General features: G+C 39.3%; 3 protein-coding genes across 4 annotated transcripts; all 3 read left to right on the forward strand.

Moving 5' to 3' along the window:
- Positions 1–3466: 3466 nt before the first annotated feature.
- On the forward strand, positions 3467–8127 carry LOC146655592 (uncharacterized). Its single transcript, XM_085428883.1, has 6 exons — positions 3467–3486; positions 5825–5907; positions 6005–6113; positions 6425–6513; positions 6628–6800; positions 6964–8127. Exons 1-6 carry the CDS (start codon positions 3467–3469, stop codon positions 7207–7209), a joined length of 720 nt encoding a protein of 239 aa, XP_085285009.1. The 3' UTR covers positions 7210–8127.
- Positions 8128–10171: 2044 nt separating this feature from the next.
- On the forward strand, positions 10172–12976 carry slc18a3a (solute carrier family 18 member 3a). Its single transcript, XM_085427663.1, has one exon. It carries the CDS (start codon positions 10661–10663, stop codon positions 12209–12211), a length of 1551 nt encoding a protein of 516 aa, XP_085283789.1. The 5' UTR covers positions 10172–10660; the 3' UTR covers positions 12212–12976.
- Positions 12977–13493: 517 nt separating this feature from the next.
- chata (choline O-acetyltransferase a) lies at positions 13494–24672 on the forward strand. Of its 2 annotated transcripts, none has more exons than XM_085428372.1 (15): positions 13494–14592; positions 14835–14933; positions 15266–15457; positions 15720–15838; positions 16359–16412; positions 16514–16694; positions 18508–18685; positions 18776–18945; positions 21473–21573; positions 21681–21809; positions 21900–22022; positions 22108–22249; positions 22513–22575; positions 22655–22792; positions 23311–24672. In XM_085428372.1, the coding sequence occupies exons 2-15, from the start codon at positions 14886–14888 to the stop codon at positions 23740–23742; spliced, it is 2070 nt and encodes a 689-aa protein (XP_085284498.1). In that variant the 5' UTR covers positions 13494–14592; positions 14835–14885; the 3' UTR covers positions 23743–24672. The 2 variants fall into 2 exon arrangements, with proteins under 2 accessions (XP_085284498.1, XP_085284496.1); XM_085428370.1 differs by having other exon boundaries at positions 13494–13652.
- The last annotated feature ends 474 nt before the right edge of the window (positions 24673–25146 follow it).

Below are 25146 nucleotides of genomic sequence, written 5' to 3' on the forward strand. Positions count from 1 at the left end.
ATGTCTGGCAGCAGAGCACGGGTAGCTTTTTTTTCCATCGGCTTTCCTTCTCTTACAATCAAAAATATTCAGGTACTTAGAGTTCACTGAGGATTATGTCTGGTCAACCAATGAAGTTTTCATATGGGTTTTTTGAGAGGATTACACAGGAAGATGACTACAAGTGCTGGAGAAAAGGTGGGGGGGGGGGGGGGGGCGCAAGGAGAGTCTGGACTGTTCGAGAAAGAAAGAAGTCATGAATCAGTGTTATAAAAAAATAATGTGGAAGATTGGAAGGAATACGATTGCAAGTGTGTGTGTGTGTGTGTGTGTGTGTGTGTGTGTGTGTGTGTGTGTGTGTGTGTGTGTGTGTGTGTGTGTGTGTGTGTGTGTGTGTCTGAGGCCCCCAAAACAAGTCTAGGTAGCATGTGATTTGTATTAACTATATTGTTTGAATGGATCCTGTAGCCTCAAGCACAGACTGTTTTTTAAAAAAGAAGGTGGTTAATGTCTACAGTTTTTGATTAATTATTTTTTGTTGATATTATAAAAACCTCAGCATTTACAAATTAGTCAGTTAATTCCAGTATTTTATTTATATGTGACTTTGCCCTAATTACCAAGTATCCTTCTGTGTGATACACAATCATGCTCACTAGATTTGCAAGGTATATGAAAATACAGCACTCCACCTTCCCGTCTAAATATGTTTACTACTTTATCTCAAAAACCCAAATGCAAAATATCAGATTTCAAAATGGGACTTCACAAACCAAAAGGAGACCTAGCTCTATTTCATACACAGTCTTAGTCAGTCTTAAATCTTACATCAGTACGTCTTTATAAAGCTGGACCTACAAACTGACAAATTGCTAACAAAAAAAAGTAAATTAGCTTGATAATGGGTAATACTTTCTATTAATATAATATTAATATGTTTATGCTAGCCTTTTATCATTGGCTTCTACCTCCTACCTTAATAATAGACAGCTAATGTGGCTACCAGGAAATTGCTAATAGTCAAACAGCTGAGTTACATTGAACCTTAAAGCAGATTCGAGCACAGCTTCTTATTTTTTATAGACAATGCTTTGCTTAACAATGATTTCACAAAGATCAAAGCGCTGTAAAGAGAACTATACAGGAAACCGAGCGAGTGCAACAGAGGCAGAGGTGTGTTATTACATGGCTTTGGATGACGGTGATTACTGTAACATAGCATATTGGAAAAACAAAAATATCTAAAATCATTCATAACGATAATTTATAATGAATTTATAATCAATCTTTTTGAAAAACATACAGGTAGTAATTGCTGCATGTGTGACAATGTCCCACATTCAGATTGGTCTGCCCATTATTGAAAATGTGTATAAAAATAAAAATAAGTGTTTAATAATGTTTGTTATATAAATGAATAAATTATACATTTCAGCAGGTTTAATTCAAAATATTAATAAAGTAAAAACGTGCAACAGGCCCAGTTGGTCTTATTTTAAATCCTTTGGTGAGGAGGAATGAAAAGAGAGACCCAACCTGGGGTGCTAATTCCTCTGCCACCCTTTTTAATAGAACCAGAGAGGGATTCCGGCTCCTCATGACTGACCCCAGGCCAGCCGAGCACAAACACAAGATAAAACATCAGTCGGCTGCCTCAGGTCGACCAAACTCTCTTGACTGTCAGTGATCTTGACTGTCAGATGTGGAGCCGATTATATAACCCTGACAACATGAGACTGCACACGCACACACACAATACACAGCAGCACAAATGCTCTTGTTGAGCAGCCACAGGACAATCAATGGTAATGCTGAACACAGCTGCTCCTCCAATCAGTTCATTGAATTTTAGAAATCCCACTATTTGTACACAGTGTGATTTACAGAAAATGAATGGACATGTGAACACTATATTCACATTCATCTTACCAATAACAATGTACACATAGCACATTACATATTAGCAAAAACATATTTGTTTTGAAGAAACCACATTTTTACAGGATTAGTGTTTCACTATAATCTGGATTAAAGAGGGGCTGTGCATCACTGCTCTTTAGAAATCACTATTTTAAATCATTAAACCACACACTTTGACCAGAATAGGATGTACCGGTCTGAGGCCACTTCATACTTCACATGATTTACATTTACACGACATATTAAATATTTAAGTTTATCAAACAGATTCAAATATTAGACAAAGAAAAAACAAGTGAAGACAAAAAGCAGCTTCTAAATGAAGGTACTTAAAATTGCTGCTAAGAGTGGCCCAACCAGTTATTAGGTTTAGTGAAATCACTTTTTCACACAAGGCCATGTAGGTTTGAATTTTTTTTTTTTTTCACCTTAATAACAGACTGCTTCTTTTTTGTATGCTGGAGTTTTAGCCTGTATTTTCGGATGGCACGGTGTTCACAGACAGTGTTTTCTGGAAGTGTTCTTGAACTCACACAGTGATTTCTGTAACAGAAACAGGGCAGTTTTTAATTCAGTGGGACCAGAGAGCCCAGATATCACACAGGCATTCAATTTTGAGTTTCGGCCTAGTCACTTGCACACAGAGATTTCTCCAGATTCTTTAAATCTTCTGATGTTGTGTGCGGTAGATGACAAAAACACATTTTTATATTGAAGAAAATAATTCTGAAAGTGTTACACAGTTTTTTGCAGATTGATGAACTTTCACCCATCTTTACTTCTAAGAAACTGTACCTCTCTAAGATGCTCTTTTTTAAAATCTTTTTGACACATGTTGCTGTAACCAAATTGAAAATCAGTTATTTACTATACATGAAATAATAAAACGTCTTAGTTTAAATATTTTATATGTTTTTTTATGTTCTATTGTGAAGTGTGGTTTATTAGATTTGCATTTTTTATATACATTTTGCACAGTGACCCAACTTATTTTGGAATCACTGTTGTATACTTAATTTCTTTTTTTTAAAGTTCTCACTCTTCATTGGTGCACAGTGTCTTCTACAGCAGCCACATAGATGAATCACACTCTACTACATAGACCAACAGCTCTTACTATTAATTTGACCTCAGTTGTATTTTACACATAAACATTAATTTTGGCCTAAAGCAGCAGGCCAGTTTATGCACAACATCCAGTCATCAGTTTTTCTAACCACACAGGGCCTGGACGCCATCGCAGTTGACACTGGGCAAGAAGGTGGACACACTGCACAGGTTCCCAGTCTATCACAGAAACAATCCATTCACACACAGAATCACCAATTAGCCTAGCATGAATCTCTTTGGATATCTGCATGGACTGAAGGAGGTTTTAGCACCCCCAAAGAAAGGCTACTCTATATCACTGAAAGTAGTATACCCTGCTTTAAATACAAATGAAACTTTGCATTTAGCATTTGCTGATTTCAGTTTCAGTCTATTAAAAAGAAACTAATATTATAACCATCAGTGGCGGTCCTAGCCTGTTTTGATCGTGCCTATGCCATTCCCACTATGCGCTGGCATGACGTCGGGGCAGCACGAGTACGAGCATTTTTGTTTGTTTGTTTTTTGTCGATGCCCGTGATGCCGCCCCCCACCACGATGCCGCCCCGCCCATATCAAAAACCGCTATGGATAACCATTTAGCTCCACAGGGGTTATTTTTGACCTTTCATAATGTGTGCATTTGGCCTCAGTAGCTTTGGATTTTGTGTGGCTGCTAGAAATTAATGCTTTGATAACTGCTCGAGATTACATGGTGATCTTGAATCTCCTGAGCAAATCAGATCAGAGCAGAGTCACTGGGAAAACAGCAAAAAAAAGGGAAAATGTTGATCCCCTAACACAGCCAATCCAGTTATGAGGTCTGTGCTGGCCCTGAGAGGACATTGCACTTAAAACAGATAAAGATGGGGGTGATTGACAAAATAAGTAAACACAGTTAACTAAGTTTGAAATCTGTATAAACGGTTTGTGTTTATTTATCTGCCACTTCTGTGTGTAACTGTGTCTTCATATGTTTCTGTTTATGCGTGAATGCTAACAGACGGAGTGAGCAAGAGGACGTCAAGGTCAAGAGCCCCTTGGGAAAATCAAAAGCCAACTCGCAGTTTGGCCTTCATGACTGTGCATAAGCTTTTCCGCTACAGTATGTTTACCGAGGGAAATAAATGTGATTATCGAGGCTGTTCTCTCATTAATGTGACATAACATGTGGTCTAAAAATAAAACTAATTTTGAGCTGCCTTTTTGTCAGATTTGTAACAATTATTAGTCGGATTTAACATGCCTACGTCAAATCGCTCGGGGAAAACAACGGGATTTAATTCAAAGAGGGATCAAGTAGAGTGTAAATTAAAGCTAAATTTATTCTAACTTCAGCTTAGAATACTTGATCATACTCATTGTTTCCTTTATGTCTGACGGTCTCACAAGTGTTTAGATTTTACACCGTTGCCCTACATTAGTCGTAAAAAATTAGGTCTTTGCCCAGATAGCAAGGAGACATTGAACAGATGTTGATTTTCCATCTGAACCATCAGAATCGTCAGGATTGAAATGTCAACACAAAACCAATGTTGAAACAACATTGAAATACTGATGAAACCTGACACTGACATTGACATAACATTGATTCACTGCTGTTCTGTCATCGTTGATTGTTGATCTATTTATAGTTGACAAGGTGACAACAATCACGTTGAAAAACCATCGATTTATGGTTGAGCGGGAAATTAAAGCTGCTACCACTTGGACTATTCCGCAGCACCCCTATCACATTGGTACATCCCTCCAGGTAACCATTGTCTTGTACAGTAGAGCGGGACATTAGATTTACTCTCAGCGGAATTGACCGGAGAAGGCATCAGTTCATGCACTGCACTGGCCTGCACCACGATTAGTATAAGGTAAGAATTAATGAGTTTTGTTCCATTCGTTATTTCCACGGTTGCATTTGAATAACAGTAAAAAAAACAAAAACAAACTTGTTAATGTAAAGTTTCGGATAAAATGTGGGAGCCCGAAATTGTGTCTACTTTCATCTTACAATCCGGCAACAAATAAATTGCACTGCAAACAAAGTCTATCAACAAAGAAAACATTTTCGTTTCATACTTTTCCGTTATATTCCCTTACAAAGCTAGCTTTAACGCTTCGAGGGTTCCTTTGTTCTTGCCGTCGCCTCGGCGCTTGACCCAGACTTTCGCTCTGTAGTTGCTTTTTAGCATAGTACTACAAAAAATTGTAAATCTGTGATATATGATTGATAAACGTAAAGGTAACTGTATAAATGTGTTCAATGACTTTGTTAATTTTAATGATTGGAGAGCACCCGCTTCGATTCGCACTCAATTCAAACTTTACGCTGCACGCTCACCTAACTTGCGTTTGCACCTTTTGTCCACACGTAAACTGCGTTTAGCATTTACGTGTGGACGAGGAAGACGGAGAAAACGCAGCGTCAAAGGTGTGCGCCTATTTTGACGCCACACTGTGCGCCACGTTTTTGTCTCGGTGCTATGAATTCCTACAATGGCAGACTTATACAAAATACTGTTAATTTTATTATCTTCAGTGTTTAAATGCTTACATATACGGGTTTGCTTGTAATTGTTGCCTATATACATTTTAAGCTATTATTTATTATTTAGTTCAATCAATAGATCAAGTTTTGTAGTGACTATGAAATATATTGTAATTATCTGTTTCCTGTTTATCCTAGACAGGGCAAAAAAGGACTCCAAATTAAAAAAAAGATAAAAATGAAAGACTGGTGCATTGTGCAGTTTAGCACTGGTGGTACAGAAATAGTCCCTAGATCATGGATAAATGGGGAGAAATTGTCATGGCCTCCATATCCTCCGTGAGACACATTCAGGATCCACGACGCAGTAAAGAGGAGAGTTCATCCTGGTGCAACATGGCTCACCTATGCACCAGTCCAACTTCTAATAAGCCATGGTGGGTATCATCTGGATTGGTGTTGTATAAATGTAACAATAACAAGTTTTTCGTGTCCTAATTTATGTCTGGCCATACATTGTGTTTGTACTTCCAGATTTTCACGAAGCAGAACGCAGTCTTCAGAAATATCTAAGTGAACACTGTGATACGTCTGACCTTCAGTCCGAAGCTGAAACTCAGACCAGTCATAAAAGAAAGCACAAGTAAAACTTTTTTTATTTCACAAACATATCTTTGATTGCTAAGAATTTATGATCTTGTCTTTTATACATGTGGAGCTTGCATACTGCAATATCACCACATAATATAGTCCAAAAAGTGGAAGCTTGTAAACTTTTTATAAATGCAAAGCCGTGTACACTTGTGCACTTCAAAAATTCCTTGTATACTGTACCTTCTTGCACATCTCCGTTTCCTGTTTGTGTTGTTATAAATCAAACTGTAACTTTAGGAAAAAATATTCCAAAAGCACATTTGTAATTACTTATGACCGTTTTCAACTTTTTTTCTTTAGACCAAATCCCCTGTATACATATAGTGACTCAGAGGATGAGCAGCCCACAAAGAAATGGTTTCCCCAGGCCCCTCGAGTGAAAATACCAGGTAATAAAATACTGTCTAGTGTCTTTGTACATATCTGTGTGTGACACAAGGAAACTTTTGATAAGTTGTCTGTATTCTTAAATACTTAAAAAAAAAATTATCTTTTTCTGTCAGACCTGACGAGAGCTGTTAACGAACTCCGTGAGGAGGTCAGAGCCATCCGCAATACCGGCTGCAATGAATCGGTAGATGCTGGGGTACTGCCTCTGGATTTGCCCTTGCACAACATTGAGGAGCTAAACAATGCAGAGGCAGCTCTTCAATCACAAGAGGCAAATAAGGCAATGGTAAGTATATAAAGGTTATGTACACTTTGTAACTATAAAGTGTAATAGCTGTCAGATGTGATTTAAATACATAACAACGGCCTGTTGATTAAACACACAAGCACTTGCATACACATTTAAGACATGAGACACGCTAATTCCATCTCTTAAAATGTGTCTATAGGTGAGACGCTTTGCCTTGATTGGAGGGACCACACTGGAGGTGCGAGTCCGCCGTGTAATGGCTTATGCCATTACAAACGAGCTGGCCTCGGTACTAAACTGGGCAGGGGAAAAACCAAGGACCAGACAAAGCAAAAAAGGGCATTTAAAGATACAGCGCTGTGCAGATGCATATTTGGTAAGTTTTACCATTTTTATGGTATATTACTTTGTCTTTCTTAATAACAAGACTTTCATGTCCGGTTAATCTGGAGATGGAGTCTTTGGTCTTTGGCTTGTTTAGTCCACGGGTTGTAGTTTGTACAGCCCGAGGACTCCATGTTTATTTTGTTTTAAAGGATACACGGCACACCATGCTAAGACTTATCACTTTTTCCGCTCATAGCTCTTTGGGAATCAAATGCGGCAGTTTGCAGATTTACGCCTGGTGACTTTCATGTTTATCAGCCTAGGAGTTTACATACTTTCTCCCCGCTGAAGACAGTTAACAAGAGCTTATTCATGTGCTCTAATTCACTTATTTTGTGTGTGTGTGTGTGTGTGTGTGTGTGTGTGTGTGTGTGTGTGTGTGTGTGTGTGTGTGTGTGTGTGTGTGTGTGTGTGTGTGTGTGTGTGTGTGTGTGTGTGTATTTTTGTCCTAGATGGCCTGACGCAGCAGTTAGGGGCAAACTCTATGTCCGAGTTTGTCTTTGCACAAGCAGTGCAGAAATGGCTCCGATACGCAGAAATGGCTCCGATACCACCCAGATCGTTTGGGTGGTGCAGGACGCACATCATGCATCCCCATCCCGGAGTAAAAAATTACAAACTTCTGTGAAACATATAAACGTAAATAGGAAACTGTCTTTTAATAAAGTATTTAGCAAACGAAACATGCCTATTGACCTTTTTTTGTTTATTTTTTTTTCTCTGTTACATCACATGCAATGCTTTCTTATTTTAGGATATTGCAGTAGTTTAGTATTGGTTAAAATACCTATAAAGAAAGGTAGATTTCCAGTCATGATTTAACTGTTGTTTTAATAAAAAGCAACTGTGTGAAAGAGGTGGAAAATCAGCACCATAGCTCAACAGTGTTTCAATATCAGAATCTGACATTGTTTCAATGTCAACAGTATTAGAAAATATAACATTGAATCAATGTCAGGTTTCAACATTGATTCAACATCAAAACCTGACGTTGTTTCAACGTTAAAAAAGGGTGCAAGAGTGACGTTAGGTCAACGTCACACTTCAACGTTGATTCAATGACACAGCCTGATATTGACTCAACATTGTTTCAATGTTTTCTTGCTATCTGGGTGAGGTCTTTTGGGTCTTTTTATAACAACAGAAAATTAGGGAACACGTATCAACTGGCAGCTAAACTTCATCAAGAACAAAAGATTTCTTTCTTCTTACAGATGTTAACATCAAGAATCTTTGAAGGGTTTTTTTACTATCACACACGACGATTCGTTTAATTCTTTCAAGGCTCATGAATCCACCACATTTAGTCTGCATGCTTTCTATTTTGTTTCATTTCAAAGTTGTTTAAAGAGAGGACAAGAGTGTTGGTGGCTTCTACTTTTTTCTGACTTTTTAGGTTTACTGTGTTTTTCCTGTGCGTCTGGCGCTTAATGTCATAAAGACTTTTGAAAATGTAAAAACATAGTGCACATAGTGAAATATGAGTTTATGATGAAAATTATAAAGCAGGAATGAGAGAAAACATTGAAATAATAATAGCAGCGCTGCGGGGATATGAGGACATCTACCGGCTGAACAAATGCACAAAGGGCAAAACACAGTAATCACAGTAAAGATACTAATAAGTAATAACTGATTGATAAACTTATCAAAACACAATCTAGCTAGACGATCCTCATTGATTATATAAATATAACTCACAATCAAACCATAATGTAGCATAATCATTAAAAAACAAACACAAAAACTGATTTTGCTGTGCAGTTATAGGTTGGTCAAAATTCACATCTCAGGTTTTTGTTTTTCATCAATTCAATCTTCCTCCACTAGATGTCGGCACAACTCTGTCTCATATCCCAGGTCTGTAGCTTACTACAAAAGCTGACAAATCAAGTTGTATTTTACACGCGAACACATGAACACAGTATTTGCCTCTCATTGAGTGAAAAAAACAAAACAAAAACGGAAATGAGTTTGAATCTACTTCTACTTCTTTAAATCCCATTGTACCTGCTTTCAGTTTCTTAGAAAGTATAATAATAAAAGTATTAATAATAATGAAATTGTGTATCATGACAAAACAAAACGACATGTGACTCCGATAACTGATTCATGAAAATTCTCTGAAGGGTAGACATCTGTTGAAACTGAATTGTTTTTCTCTCTTTATTAGAAAAAATTGCTGTCACTGAAAAGTCCTGCAGTTACTGTTTATTTCAGCCTCACCACTGGATGGCAGTATCTACTTTTAAAAAGTCAGTTCACTCATTTTATTCAGCTTTTCTGTCGTTTCATGACGTACTGGGGTTTTACTGATGTTTTTTAAAGTTTGCGACTCTCTCTCTCTCTCTCTCCCCACACACACACACACACACACACACACACACACACACATATATATATATATATATATATATATATATATATATATATATATATATATATATATATATATATATGCACAGTCATGAAGTTAGCTATATATATATAGTTAACTATATATATATAAACTACTGGGTTATAGCAGTGGTTAACAAAAGCGCATTGTTTAACTGTTAAAACGCATTGTTTTAGTGTCGTGTTCTGTGGAGCTGTCCACTTGATTGTGGTGCTGAATGGAGGGTGGGCGGGGGTCATTTTAAAAACTACAATTCTGCATGTTTCTTTCCTTGTATGGGTACTGCTGCTCGTGATCGCAAATGCATTCCTTGCGTTACTGAATTCAGAATCAACCAGAGAACTGAATATGTGCTCCTCTGTATGTCCGATTAGAAAAGTATTCTACTTTTAGCTTTGAATCAATTATAACCGCTGAAAATCTGGTAAAAACTGTTTAACATTGAGAAGGTTAAACTGAGCCTTTCAAGCAACTCAGTGGACAGCAGTGCGCACTCGGGATTTTATGTTTAATTAGCATAAAAGATCTGCTGGAGAGCAGCAGGACTGTGCGTCACAGCCATTGGCGAAGGTGGGAGGGGGATACCTATGGGAGCCAACAAAGTGCAGTGTGTACTCCTTCCTCCGCCGACAAAAAACATCTTGCCTGATGCGAAATGATGACTTAGCTCACAGCGTTACAGGTGACCGGAGACAGCTGGGAGTGTCTGGGTGCCGGAGGGGCGCAGCAAACGGACCTGAAACAGCCAGAGCACTGATGGAGCCGGCACTGTGAGGAGTGGGTGAATCCCCAATCTGGGAGTGCTGCCCGGGGCAAGCGCGTCACCTGAATGACGGGATATGAGACAATGAAGCAACTAAGGACGGCGGGGATAAAACGAGTGCAAGTCACACAAGTGGAAACGCGTGTGCGATGACGAACAGCGCAAGCGACAGAGAAGAGGTAAAGCAGAGAAAAGTTACTTAGTTAATTGGAGTGCCGGAAAAGAAAACACCATTTTTAAAAGAACATACACACATGTGCCAAGTGTGCGTAATTCTGTGAAAAGCAAACTGAGGAAGCAGAATTTCTTTTTCAAAAGTCAAGACTTGAGTCAGAAAAGGATAAAATCATGGAGCCGGAGGTGACCACAGAGGGCCGGGGCGCTAATATGGCACAGTCTGCCGCCTCCAAATTGTCCCAGATGGGTGAAAGAACTAAACAACTGGGCAATGTAATGCAAGACCCAGAACGACAGAAACGGATTATTCTAGTAATAGTCTGCATAGCACTTTTATTAGACAACATGCTGTACATGGTAATTGTGCCAATTATACCCGATTACCTTGAAGAGCTACAGAATGCAGCGGATCAAAGCCAAGCTGTTGCAACCAACTCCACTAATAGCACCCACAAAATCACCAAGGGGAACTTCGATCTGCAGATAGGCGTTCTTTTTGCCTCTAAGGCCATCCTGCAGCTCCTGGTCAACCCGCTAAGCGGCACGTTTATAGACAGGGTCGGGTATGATATCCCGCTCTTCATCGGACTAAATGTCATGTTTCTCTCCACTGTTATTTTTGCCTTTGCTGAAAACTACGCGACTCTCTTCCTGGCGCGCAGCATGCAAGGCCTAGGCTCTGCTTTCGCCGACACATCCGGGATCGCTCTGATCGCAGACAGGTACACAGAGGAGACAGAAAGGAGCAAAGCGCTGGGCATTGCCTTGGCTTTCATCTCTTTTGGGAGTCTTGTGGCGCCCCCGTTTGGAGGGGTCCTCTATGAATTCGCAGGGAAGTCGGTGCCCTTCGTGATTCTGGCCTGCATCTGTCTCATTGATGGCATATTATGTCTGACTGTGCTGAAGCCCTTCTCTAATCGTGAGAGAGAAAACATGCCAGTTGGTACCCCCATATACAAACTCATGATTGATCCTTACATAGCTGTTGTGGCCGGTGCTCTGATCGTTTGTAACATCCCCCTCGCTTTCCTCGAGCCCACAATAGCCAACTGGATGGAGGACACCATGCATTCCAGCCAGTGGGAGATCGGCATGACATGGTTCCCTGCATTCTTTCCTCATGTCCTAGGTGTGTATCTCACTGTGAAATTATCAGCCAAGTACCCCCATCTGCAGTGGTTTTACGGGGCTATAGGTATGGTATTTATAGGCGCAAGCTCGTGCACAGTGCCAGCCTGTAAAAACTTTGGACAGCTGATGATTCCGCTGTGTGGCATCTGCTTTGGAATCGCCTTCGTGGACACGGCACTTCTACCAACTTTGGGTTTCTTAGTGGATGTGCGCCACGTGTCAGTGTATGGCAGTGTGTACGCGATTGCAGACATCTCCTACTGCGTGGCGTATGCCCTGGGGCCCGTGGTGGCCGGACAGATAGTGCACGACCTGGGCTTCGTTCAGCTCAACTTGGGCATGGGGCTCGCCAACGTACTTTACGCACCGGCGCTGCTCCTGCTGAAGAACGTGACACAAATGAAGCCTTCTTTCTCCGAGCGAAACATGCTCCTAGAAGACGGTCCAACGGGACTGTATGATACGATTAAGATGGAGCAACGAGAGAAAAAGAGAAAGGGTTTGTGTACAACGATCGACGAGAATGGCATTGAGACCTTTGCTCGGCGCTCTTATTCAGAGGAGGAATCCTCTGGGGGAGAGTATGCGTAAAAGACCTTTAGCTGGGTGTTAAACTATCCAAGTGCCAATGTAGAGTTGTCTGTATCATGTCCGATTCAATCAATTCCATAACACTATTATGATTGTGTAACAATATCAATTATTTACCGTTTCTGGTGACAAGTTCTCTGGGTTTTGTCAAATCGAGTAGGTTAAAGCTTTAGCAGAAAGGTACTCGCTTGCGTTTCTTTATTTAAAGGTAAGATTCCTGTGAAAGATTTTGCTGAGATAAATGTATATTCATTAAGAGTGTTTATCATTGTATCGGAAACTGACTCATATCGTGTTCAGGGATTGTGCAAATGTGTTTGAACAAAAGAAGAAATGTAATGCGTCTTTATCTGTAATCTGTATTGTATGTCAAACGGCATTTGAGAAAGGTGGGGAAAAAGGTGAAATCTGCTTTTGCGTTTTATTAATTTTTTTTCTGGAATGCATAGGAATGTATAGCCTCACTGTATGATGATCCGCGACTGTACATAAATGTATATTCATGTACATAATTAAATCATCATCATGCGAATGATATTGTTTACTGAAATGGTTTATTTAGGGCACAAATTGTAATTTTTATTCTGAAATGTTATTTTCCTCTATAAATGGAGATAATATATACTTAGAAAGTTATCGCAACTGAAGAATGATATTTAAATGTGTTGTTAAAACACGAAAGTGTCTCATTTAAAGATTCTGACATGTTTTGCCCGTGGAAACAAATTGGTTTGAAAAAGAAAATCTGAAATTAAAGTTTTTAAGGCCAACATATTTGTGGTGCTCTGATCCTTGACCGTGAATTTCAAATAAAGAGAAGCATTTGATTTTACAGTGAAAGTGTAACTGAAAATTTCTGGGAAAATGTCATTGGTTCAAAATATTAATAATTTCAGAGGGTTTTATGGTTTATATGAATAATAGGGTCTAATGAAGCATCTTGTTGGTCACACAAATATCTGCTCATAACGTTAAATGGCGTCATCTGAATCGGTCAGGTGCAGTCAGGTGAAAGGAGTCGTGCACCTAAACTGTTCTGCGTGTAGTGTTTGTAAATTTTGAAAGCCAAAGGGGGGAAAAATCCACGAAAAAATGCGTCCTAATTGTTTTCCTGCAAAGTGTTTCAGCATCTGAGGAGCTCAGATGGCGTCTAAATAAGGTGGGGTGAGCATGTGAAGTGCCAAATAAACTTCCCGGCGAATAGCAGGACGTCTGGGAGGAGCCTGGCTGTCAGGAGGCTGAGGTACCTCTTTTAGCATCTCTCCTGAGCCAGCCAGGGAGTTGTGCTCATGCCATGTAGGGGATTGAAAGATGCTTAAAATGAAGGATCGAAGCAGTGACATTTTAAAGAAATTCTGTTATAAACGGATTCAAGTAAAGATGGACCAACTAAAACTACCTTCTTGAGCTCCAGGAAGAGAGGGTGTTTTTTCCCTCGCTGGTGAGTAAAAAATTCAGTTGCACTCTATTTTTTGTTGTTCTTGTTAGTTTCGCCTTAGTACTGGGAACATGTTTTCATCAAATGTGCAGTTTTGTAAGGCAATTTTCTCAATGTTATAATCTTGAAGAAAGTGCGCATTTGTATATTTCTGGCAGACAGAAACAGTCTGATCTTGTATTTTTCATCAACTTTCTGCGTGCATCATAATATTTTTCATCTGCAGATGAAAACTGATGGTTCTTAAATTGTTCTTCAGATGTCTTCATGGTTCTTTAAAGAGCCATCATACGTCAAAGAACCTTTTTATTTTGTAGCTGGTTCTTCAGCTATTACAAATGGTTCTTTAAAGAAAAAAAGGTTCTTCATCCTTAGCTATCTAAGTTTGATGGTGTAAAATGGCATAAATATTTATTCACTATAATGAGGGTGTGAATTATACTGTGTGTTTTGTTTGTGTGCATGTGTGTGCGAAGGTGGAGGGCGGGTTACCTGGTGATTACCCTTTAAGAGCAGATGGTAGGAAACTGAATATTCAAATAAAGCTAGAAATACTTGCTTAAAAATATACTGGTGGCAGGGGTGGGGGCCAAAGCCTAATGAACACACTTATCAACACACTTACTTAGTTTTGGCAAAGCACACTGCTTGGGTAAATGATCTGAGTACTTGTTCATCACTGAGCAATTTATTAAAAATGTTTTTGAGCCGAATGACAGGGAGAGAGAGAGACGTTAGAACACGTTGTACTATGGCAACCTCCCGGGAGCGGATGGAGGGGGTCAGTCGTTGGGATGTGCATGCGCAGGCAGATCGCGCGAGCGGTGTGCCTTGAACTTTCTAAGGGAAAAACACTTTCTCACGACCGGTGACAGCGAAGCAGATAACAGTCTTGAGCACTTGCTGGTCTTTGAAGATCTGGATTCTGGGACTGTTGGAAAAGGTAAAACATTTCCACTTTCCACTGAAAGAAATGGTTCTTTAAAGAACCATTGTTTGAAAGGTTCTTTGTGGCACCAAAAAAGGTTCTTCTATGGCATCAGTCTAAAGAACCACTTTTGGTTCCAGTTGGCACCTTTATTTTTCTGAGTGTGAGTGTGTTGGTTTCCGATTGTCACTGTGACTGACATTTATATTAATAAGTGTCGACTTTAAATAATGACTGTAGATTTTGTTTGTGGACAGAGAGTTCCTCTTGTGACTCCACCTGCTTGATTGCCCGTCTACGCCGCCAACATGCCAGTTTTCGACCGAGACGCCTCCGAAGATTCAGGGGGCCGAGATGTAATTACATCTTCCATCTGCCTTATAAGCACACCGTATATGTTTTTCTCAATTCTACAACAGATAAATTTACATTTTACGATTAAAGGTTGCAAAATCAAATAAGGTCTAACAACATTTCAGGACATAAAAGTGGCTTTCAAAGGATTACGCTGGAATTCATGGGCAATTTAATTGGAATTTAATTGGAATCTCATCGATTCCTTAAATATTTGCTTAATAGCATGCGCAATCCTTGCATGGGGAGACTTACGTCATGTTTAGTCAAGAATTTGGAAAAAGGAAAACTGGTGATGAGAAGTGAAAGCTTTTCATCCCGCCATGTTCTCCAGGCTCTGCCAAAGCTGCCGGTGCCCAACCTGAAAGACACACTGGACAGATACCTGAGGTGCATGAAGCACCTGCTCACAGAAGAACAGTTCAACAAGACGCAAAACATAGTGATGCAGTTTGGAGCCCCTGGAGGAGTGGGGGAGCTACTACAGAGCAAACTCACGGAGAGGAGCGAAAACGTGGCAAACTGGGTAAATAAAAAAGACGTTAATTAATAAATGAAATATATGTATTTAAGAAACAAAACTGTGTTTTGGATGCTTATACGTTTAAAAATGTTAAAGTTTTAAACCAAATCTTGAAGACATTACTGATGTCGATAAACCTTTTAGAAAGATTGTGAAGCATGATGCTGTTTTATCTGCTTTTAATGGTCCAGTCCCTTTTTTTTTTTTTTTTTTTTTTTTTACCTACAATCCTGTTTGCTTTTTGCTTTTTGTTTTTCCACCATAGGTTTATGACTACTGGCTGAATGATATGTACCTGAACAACAGACTTGCTCTACCTGTCAACTCAAGTCCTGCAATGGTCTTCCCACAGCAGAACTTCATGGCTCCTATTGACTCTTTAAGGTATGCACACCTGAGACGAGTGAACCACAAAAAAAATCTCATCATTTGATACAACGGGACAGACGAAGCCTCTGCAATCCACTAGTAGACAGAATCCTTTCTTCACTGGTGTAGAAACAGTCTCTGAAAGAAAAAAAATATCTAATTGCTCGTGTTACAAGTTGTAGGTGATTTTGGTTATTCCAGCACAAAGACTGACAAATAATAGTGAACTGTGAGAATTGCTTTTCTACCAGATTTCATTGATTATACAAATTTGAACACTTCCCTCTTGGATGGACACTTTCAGAAAGGGTCATTACTCAGAATGCCTCGAGGTCGGAAAACTGTGGTTTGGTTAACATGGTATTGATCTGTTACCGGTTCCTTAACCACATGATTTACATGAAGCATTTATGTTGTTAGGTGTAATGAAGCTACACAATTAATCAAGAAAAAAAAGTGTGGTGGCAAAAGAGTGACCAAGTACAATGTGTGTGTTTTGTGAAGCATTAAAACTGAGCAAAGATATTCTTTCTAGATTTGCTGCACACTTAATATCTGGAGCTTTGGAGTACAAGACTCACCTTGATGAGTGAGTTAACATTTAATTCAAATTGTCATAAAAGAATATTCTTCACTTTCAGTTCTTGTGTAGAGAAAAAGCCTGAAAATGTTGTGTATGTCTGCGTGTAGCCGTGACCTGCCTGTGGACTATGCCCGGGGCCAGCTGGCAGGAACGCGTCTGTGTATGGAGCAGTATTATCGTCTCTTCACCTCCTACCGTCTGCCAGGACCTGAGAGGGACACTCTCGTAGCACAGGAGAGTAGCGTGATGCCAGAACCTGAACATATCATCGTGGCGTGCAAAAACCAGGTCAGACTTGGAGAAAACAGTCCCAGGGCAAGAGCCATTTCTTAGTTCTCCACCATATTACATGGTCTTCATCCAACGAGAGATTGGTTAGCATGTAACACAGCACATTCCAGATTTCTCATAGATATGCATTACAATTTGATTGATAGATTGAATCTTTATTTTGAACATGTTGAAAAAGTACAACAACATAGAATTAAAAGAGACAAATGAACAAAGCAAAACAAAAGGAAAACGAGCAACCACAACTACAAATAACTTTCATGTTCAAAAAGGAGCAGGAAGAAGCATAAGCTTATTTAATCCCACCCCTTTTCCACTATCTAGTAATCAATAGACTACAGAAATACCTCCTTGCAATTACATTATATGTCATGTGTATTTTTTTTATTATTATTCTTATATATATATATATATATATATATATATATATATATATATATATATATATATATATATATATATGTTTCTATCTATCCATACATATGTATATACACATTTTCAATAACCCCAGTAACACCTCAAAGGATACACAACCTACAGATATATATATACACCCATACCAACATACCCGTGCACCCACACACACATGAAAATATTGGACAAGAACACCCTATCCAATCTTTACCTCTTCCCTGTACCCTGTAAAAACCATATCCTTAAACCGCTTTTTAAACTGTGCCATGCTCGGACATTGCTTCATATCTTTATTTAGTCTGTTCCACAGCTTCACTCCACACACAATTTTGTTCTTTATGTTGGAATGCTAATGAAAACAGAACAGATCACTTCACAATAGGGGTGACACAGTGGTGCAGTGGTTAGCATTGTCACCTCACAGTAAGACTGTTACTAGTTTGAACCTACTGTAGTAAGAAGAAATTCCTTTTGATGTAACTAGGTCGGGCTTTTCTGTGTGAAGTCTGCCTGTTCTCCTCATGTCTGTGCAGATTTCCTCCCACAGCCCACAAACAGATTTGTTAGGTTTGGTTGTTCTAAATTGGCTGTCTGTGATGGAAACTTGATGTTTACTTGAATTAAGATCATCACATCCAACTAGATTTAATAAAGAGTGTAAATAAACTAAGACTTTATTATCAGTTGAGCTAATTCAAACAGCAATTAGGAAAGAAAGAAAGAAAGAAAGAAAGAAAGAAAGAAAGAAAGAAAGAAAGAAAGAAAGAAAGAAAGAAAGAAAGAAAGAAAGAAAGAAAGAAAGAAAGAAAGAAAGAAAGAAAGAAAAACGATTTTATAATAATAATGGATTGCATTTATATAGCGCTTTTCGGGGCCCTCAAAGCGCTTTACAATTCCACTATTCATTCACTGGTGGAGGCAAGATACAGTTGTAGCCACAGCTGCCCTGGGGCAGACTGACAGAAGCGAGGCTGCCATATCACGCCATCGGCCCCTCTGGCCATCACCAGTAGGCGGTAGGTGAAGTGTCTTGCCCAAGGACACAACGACCGAGACTGTCGAACCGGCAACCTTCCGGTTACAAAACAAACACCCAACTCTTTGCGCCACATCGCCCTTATATCATGTGACCCACTATTTGTTACACTTGCACAGTTTTTCTGTGGCTTTAAACTGCTTCTGTGGGAGTCATACCATCTGTGCAGGTACTCCTTGTTCTTCTTGTTCTTTGTGGCTCTGGCTAAGTTTGGGGCTCAATGCTGCTAAAAGAATCACTTAGATGTTATTTCACAATGTCAGGAAATTCTGAAACAATGCATATGTCCACATGATTAGGAAAGTTAGTCAGTACCAAAGATTCCTAAAACTTTGTGGCTAATCTGAACCCTTTGTCCAGTTCTTTGTGCTGGATGTGATGATCAACTTCCGGCAACTGAATCAAAGAGATTTGCTGACTCAGCTGGAGAAGATTGTCAAGATGGCTGACAACGAAGAAGAGCAGCTCCCTCCTATAGGGCTTCTCACTTCAGATGGACGGACAGAGTGGGCTGAGTCTCGTAGTGTACTAATGAGAGGTACATTTCAAAAGGGATTTTATGTGGACTGCCAATAAAAACTCTCTTTTATATGAGGTGCCTCTCAGATGGACTTTTGTTTTCCTGTAGAGTCTACCAACAGGGACTCGCTGGACATGATTGAGCGTTGTCTGTGTCTCGTCTGTCTGGACGACGCAAGTGGACCTGAACTTAGTGACACCAAACGAGCCATGTTGATGCTGCATGGAGGTGGATTGACAAAGAATGGAGGCAACCGCTGGTATGATAAGCCAATGCAGGTAAGTGAACACATTTATCAACAAAAAAGGTTAAATTAATGTTTGTTTTATTAACTTTTTGTACATTCTGTGTGGAGACCAAAATTCTGAGTGATATTTGTTATTAAGGGAAAGAAAACTCTGAAGAAAACGTGGGAACTGTCTAAAATAACAAAACCCATGTAATGATACTGAAAGATAAGATACGATAAGATATCTGGGCCCTATTTCAGGAAGCCGGTTTAGTGCAAACTCTGAGTAAGTATACCCTGAGTTAACGAAAACTCTGGGTTTTCGGTTTCACAAAGCGAGTTTAGATTAATTCTGAGTGAGTCACTATGACGACACACTCCGTGAAGCTAACCTGCCCCCTAGCAGGTTTACTTCAACTAACCCTGACTTTCTCCGCCTCTTTGTCGGAAACCTGACTGTAGGAAGTGTCAGACATGGCGTGCTCCTTCCTTGAAGAGCCAGTAGATGTTGAAGCCCAAATTCTCCGCAGAGCTCTCCGCCGGGAGAGAGTGATTAGAGCGCGTTTGGACATTTTATCATTTCCTGATGATTTTCTGTGTGGACGTTACCGTTTTTCAGCACAATCTATAATTTATTTGAATAACATCCTCAGGCCTAATATTGCTCATGTGACACATCGCGGACATCCTCTCAGTTCTGTACATATTATTTGTATTGCACTTCGGTTTTTTGCAAACGGGAGCTTTCTGTATAATATTGGTGACGCTGAGCACGTTTCCAAGGCTACCGTCTGTCGGGCAGTCAGGAATGTTACAGTTGCACTGAAACGTCTCCTGCACTCGTTTGTGGTGTTCCCCGGTCATAGACCCACAAGATTTATCAAAGAGGGATGCCACAAAATTGCAGGTATCAGGATGAATGAAACTTAATTCATGATGTGGTGATACTTGAACTACTACTTAAATTTTACATTTATTCTCACGGTTCCCAGGCATGATTGGCTGTATAGATGGCACTCACATTCCAATCATTGCTCCTTCAGTAAATGAAGGAGACTATGTGAACAGGAAGTCTTTCCACAGCATTAATGTACAGGTACATAGTTCCCTGTAGCATTTCAAACTAACAAATTATTTCATTATAGTAATGGATGCTAATTGTGTTCTCTGCACTGTGAAGATCATATGTGATGCTGCCAACATTATCACAAATGTGGGAGCCAACTGCTCAGCCTCTGTGAGTGGTGGTGGTGGAGGACCCCCACCTGTTTTTCGGGCCTCCGCTTTTTTTCTGTTGGCTATAACGGGTCGCATATGAGCATACAGAGTAAGCAAATATGTACTTGTAATGTGCTCAGATAATTTCAATAAGTGCTTACAGAAAGAAAATTAATGTAGCCTCTAACTGCAATCGATTTACATCGGACAAACAGACCAAGCACTATGGCTCATAATACAATTACACCTTACCTGTTTGGACTATATTTTTATATTTAATTTTTACTTGCTGCCAGGAACGTTTGGGGCCTGTTGGGTTGCACCTGCGCTCACATCACATCACAAAATCAAATGTATAAAATAAAAAATGAAATATAATAAAATAACGTGTTAAATGGGTGGAAATCTCTAGATCAATGTTTAAATTAACACTCACGCATTGACTCTGTCGGCTATGTTTTGCCATGCATGCTCCCTTTCTTTTGCAGCTGAGGCTGTGTTACTTTTTTTCCACAAAATTTGCATGTTATCGGCATATGCTGCCATCAGAATTTCGGCCTCAAGCGCTGTAAGATACATTGACCGCGCCTTCTTTCCCTCCGTCTCCATGGTGACTCGCTTAATCTGTGCTCCACTAATCAGGGCTTTATGTATCCTCGTGCGCGCGTTTAACTTGGGGTTAAAGCAACTCCGCGTTGACTGAACTAATTGTTATCAGCCTTTCTGAAACCGAATATTCCGAGTTGGACAGTTCGGGGTTACTCAACCCTGAGTATCATTTTTCACTCTGAGTTTTCTAAACCGGCTTCCTGAAATAGGGCCCTGATGTCCAAAGTGAACAATATTTTTGGAGATAATTTATTTGAATTTCAGGAACAGGACCACACCTCTACGCACGCCCCTTTCAGTTCTCTGTCAGCCCAGCAACCACCACCAGTCCCCACTGAGGCCCCAAACCACAGCCTCAACTCATGATCAAAGCCATCTGCCATTATCTAATAGAAACACTGTCAAATCTTAATGAGGAAGTTTTTTTGCCTTCTTAATGAGGAAAATTAAATGAACAAATTCATGTTGATTTCTCAACGCATTAAAGGATATAACTAACCAGTTCCATGGCCAATTAAGGAAATGCAAACTAAAAGTGGACGTTCCACTGGATTTAAAGCCGTCATCTCACAAAATGGCAAAATAATTTAGTTTACTCAGGATTTTTTCACTTTAGGGGGTAATGTATGGATGTAAGAACATGTATTTGGAGCAAACAGTGCAGAGGTGCAGCAATCAAAAATTTATATTATTAAACATTTCAGTCCAACTCAAGAAAACAACCCCTGAAAACAACCTTTCTGTAACAGTTTATTGTAGGAGCTGATGGCTGCTGTGGAGTCGTGTGTGAACACTCTGCATTTGAAGGAATTGTCCTTGTGCAGTGCACAGAGTATCTCCTCAAATGCATGTGAGAAATGACACACATCTGATTTTGGAAGTGTGCAGTATATATGAGTTACATGTTTTAAAATAAGACTATTATAAATAATTGCTCCATTTATTTCTACTCATAAGGATTGGGAGTCCATCAAAGCTGGTCAGAGCTGCAAGTGTGAGCGAGCTGCCCGCGCCACGCAGACTCCGCTGGAAATGCACTCCTGAAATTCACAAGCTCATCACATCTGCTGCTGATAAACTCCAGAGGTGTGGTTTTCTTTAGTTCCTTGTCATTTGAAGAGATTAATTAATATGAGAAGCACATGATTTCAATAAAATGTATTCTTATTTTGTCAGAATGGTAAAGAATCTGGATATAAATGTCCACAAGTTCCATGATTACGGGAAAGGGTTTATCAAGAAGCAGAAGATGAGTCCAGATGCCTACATCCAGCTTGCTCTTCAGTTAGGCTTCTACAGGTAAAAAAAAAAAAAAAAAAAAATAGTCATCTTACAGAACTGATTAAACTTACCTACATTTTGTTCTCCCTGTACATGACTGCAGGTGTCATGGCAGACCGGTGTCCACCTATGAGAGTGCTTCTCTACGTCGTTTTCAGCAAGGCAGAGTAGACAACATTCGCTCAGCAACACCTGAAGCCTTTGCCTTTGTCAAAGCAATGACTGAAAGGAAAAACAGCACAAGTGTAGGTTGTTTTTATGCAGAAACTAAAGTCATACTGTGACTCAAATAAAAGCTGCTACAGGTTTAAATTAATTTTGAGTGGCTTAATCAGTTTGAGGTTTTTTGTTGTTTTTTTTTGGGGGGGGGGGGGGGGGGGGGTGTTCAGTAATGCTATTCTGTTTTCTATTGGATTTTGTCTTGATGTATTCAAGCATGAAAATCTACTTACTGTAAATTAATGACCTTAAAGACTAAGCACTGACTGTCAGTTGTTTACTTCTCCAGGACACAGAAATGATGGAACTGTTGAAAGGAGCAATAACTGCACAGACCCGTTATACACGTCTGGTAACTATTCTCTTCTTCCAGATTTCTATGACAGAGACTCACATTAAATAAATGCAGTAACATACTTTCTATTTTTCAGGCTATTACAGGGATGGCAATAGACAATCACCTACTAGGGCTGCGTGAAATTGCACATGAAATGAAGATGGGGAAGCTCGAAATGTTCAAAGACGAAGCTTATCTTATCAGTAATCAGTTCATTCTCTCTACAAGTCAGGTATGTGCATGTAATTTTGGAATAAAATGATTCATATTTTAAAATTCAGTTCAATTCAATTATATTTATACGGTGCCAATTCACAACAACAGCCACCTCAAGGCACTTCATACTGTAATATAAAAATATATATATATACCATGACATGATCCTCTGTGAGCATGCACTTGGTGACAGTGGGAAGGAAAAACTCCCTTTCAACAGGAAGAAACTAAAAGAAAGTGGGACAGCCATCTACCCTGACCTTTGATCTGTATTAATACATCGTAACACTGCAGTTACTATAATGGTTATGCCCTTCTTGTTTATTCTTTATAAAATTTCTATATTGTAACACAAAAATGGTAACTGGTTGTTTGAACGAAAACTACAGTTTAGGGTTTCCTTGTAATGAATGAGGAAAAACATAATAACACAAATCAGTCTCACTACCTACCTAAACCTTTCCTAGAGCAGTATTTCATCACACCAGTAAAGCTTCTAGTAGTTTAGGACTGAAGCATTTACTCTTCCCTCAGGTTCCCACTACTGTTGAAATGTTCTGCTGCTATGGACCCGTGGTTCCAAACGGATACGGCGCGTGCTACAACCCTCAGTCAGACCATATTATCTTCTCCGTGTCCAGTTTCCATGAGAGCCAACAGACATGTTCAGCAGAATTTGTAAAGTGCTTGGCGCAGGGACTTCGGGACATAAGGGATCTGTGCAATAAATGCAACGCTGACTGCGCTGCCACAGAGGAAAGAAAGGGCCAGACACAGAAGGCACACACACAGACCGAAACAAAGTGGGAGGAAAAATCCCCCCAGAGACCATCTGATTTGACTAAAAACAAGCAAACAGTCCCACAGGTTCTGGTGAAGACAACAGACCAGAGTAGCGTGGAGGCCCAAACTCAGACGCTACCACACGGAGAGGCACAGCCGCTGAGCAAAATTAGTAAATCATAGAAAACTGTCAGTGCCTGTGGTAATAGTGGTGATGTGATATTAAATGTGTTTTTCTGTGCTGCAATAATGTATTAGTAAGTCAATTTTAAAATATACACTGTACAAACTGTGATACAAAATGTCATGTAGATATTTATTGTTGTAGAAGATGCTTTTTCCAGGAATTGAAATGTGGCTACTACAGGATACATGTAGCTGAGAGTTCGTGCCAGACGAATGGGTAAACCTGACATGAATCAGCCAAAGAAAGAAGTTTATTTATTGCTGACCAACAGGTCTTAGAGTAAGGTTAGTGGGAAATATTGAAAAAAAGGGAAACGAGAGATGCAAACACTGGAGGTTCATTCGTATTATCACATCTCTGCATCATCTTTGCCGTCAGTCAGTTTGACAAAGCAAAAGCAGGCTGGGAGTTATGCCAAACGGCTGATTGTCTCACAGTGTCAACCTGCAAATTGCATGCTGCTATCTAATGATTTTCGGAAGACCAGAAAACAGCAATCTTCTCCTTGTGTTGTCTTCATAAATTCTTGTGTCTGTTGTACCAGTACCATGTGCCAATACATCTGCTCAAAAAACAAAGTATCCTTTTATAAAATCCTCTTCATACTGTTCTGTACTCCTTATACTGGGACTCACACTGTGCTTGTGTACATAATAAATCCAATGTAGCCGTCCAAGATTTTATAAGGATACTTTATAGTTAGCCTAAAGAATGTTAAGTTGAACCAAATGTGTAAAGTTTTGAGCAGAATATTTCAATTAAAAATTAAGTTATTTATTTTTGTATCATATACAAATATATCTATATATATATATAATGTTATAGAGAAGTAATCTGAAAAGTAAATATATAAAGGTTACTAACCAAAGGTGTTCACTGTATTGATGACTGTCAAAGTACTGTAATTAAAAGGCGCTGCTAATGAATAAAAGGAACAATTTAAAATGGTATCTTGCTATTAAGAGTTGAAGCATATTTCATGTTTAGTTATTTTTTTTAACCTCATATGTTTTATTATCACATGCACTACACTGCACGACAAGTTTCTCACATGAAAATGGCAATCATTTTGACCGTAAACAATGATCAACATACAGTCAGGTCCATAATTCACTGAACAAGATAAATTTTTGCAGTTTTGCCTCAAACAATCAAGACGTGATTGAAGTGCAGAGTTTCAGCTTTAGTTCAAAGGGGTTTCATAAAGATTTGAAATAACTGTTTAGGAATTACACACATTTTCATACACAGTCACCCATTTCCAGAGACTTCAAATTAATTGGACAATGGTTTGTTTAGCTGATTCCAAGTGTTAAACGTGCATCGAGTAGCTTTACACTGGAATTCACAATTCAAGTTCCAACGGGGTGTCAATATAAGTGAAACAGTCCATCATCAGG

The sequence above is a fragment of the Rhamphochromis longiceps genome, linkage group LG13 (genome assembly GCF_057381845.1).
Source record: "Rhamphochromis longiceps isolate RC_006_pf linkage group LG13, R_longiceps_female_GT1.1, whole genome shotgun sequence".
NCBI lineage: Eukaryota > Metazoa > Chordata > Actinopteri > Cichliformes > Cichlidae > Rhamphochromis > Rhamphochromis longiceps.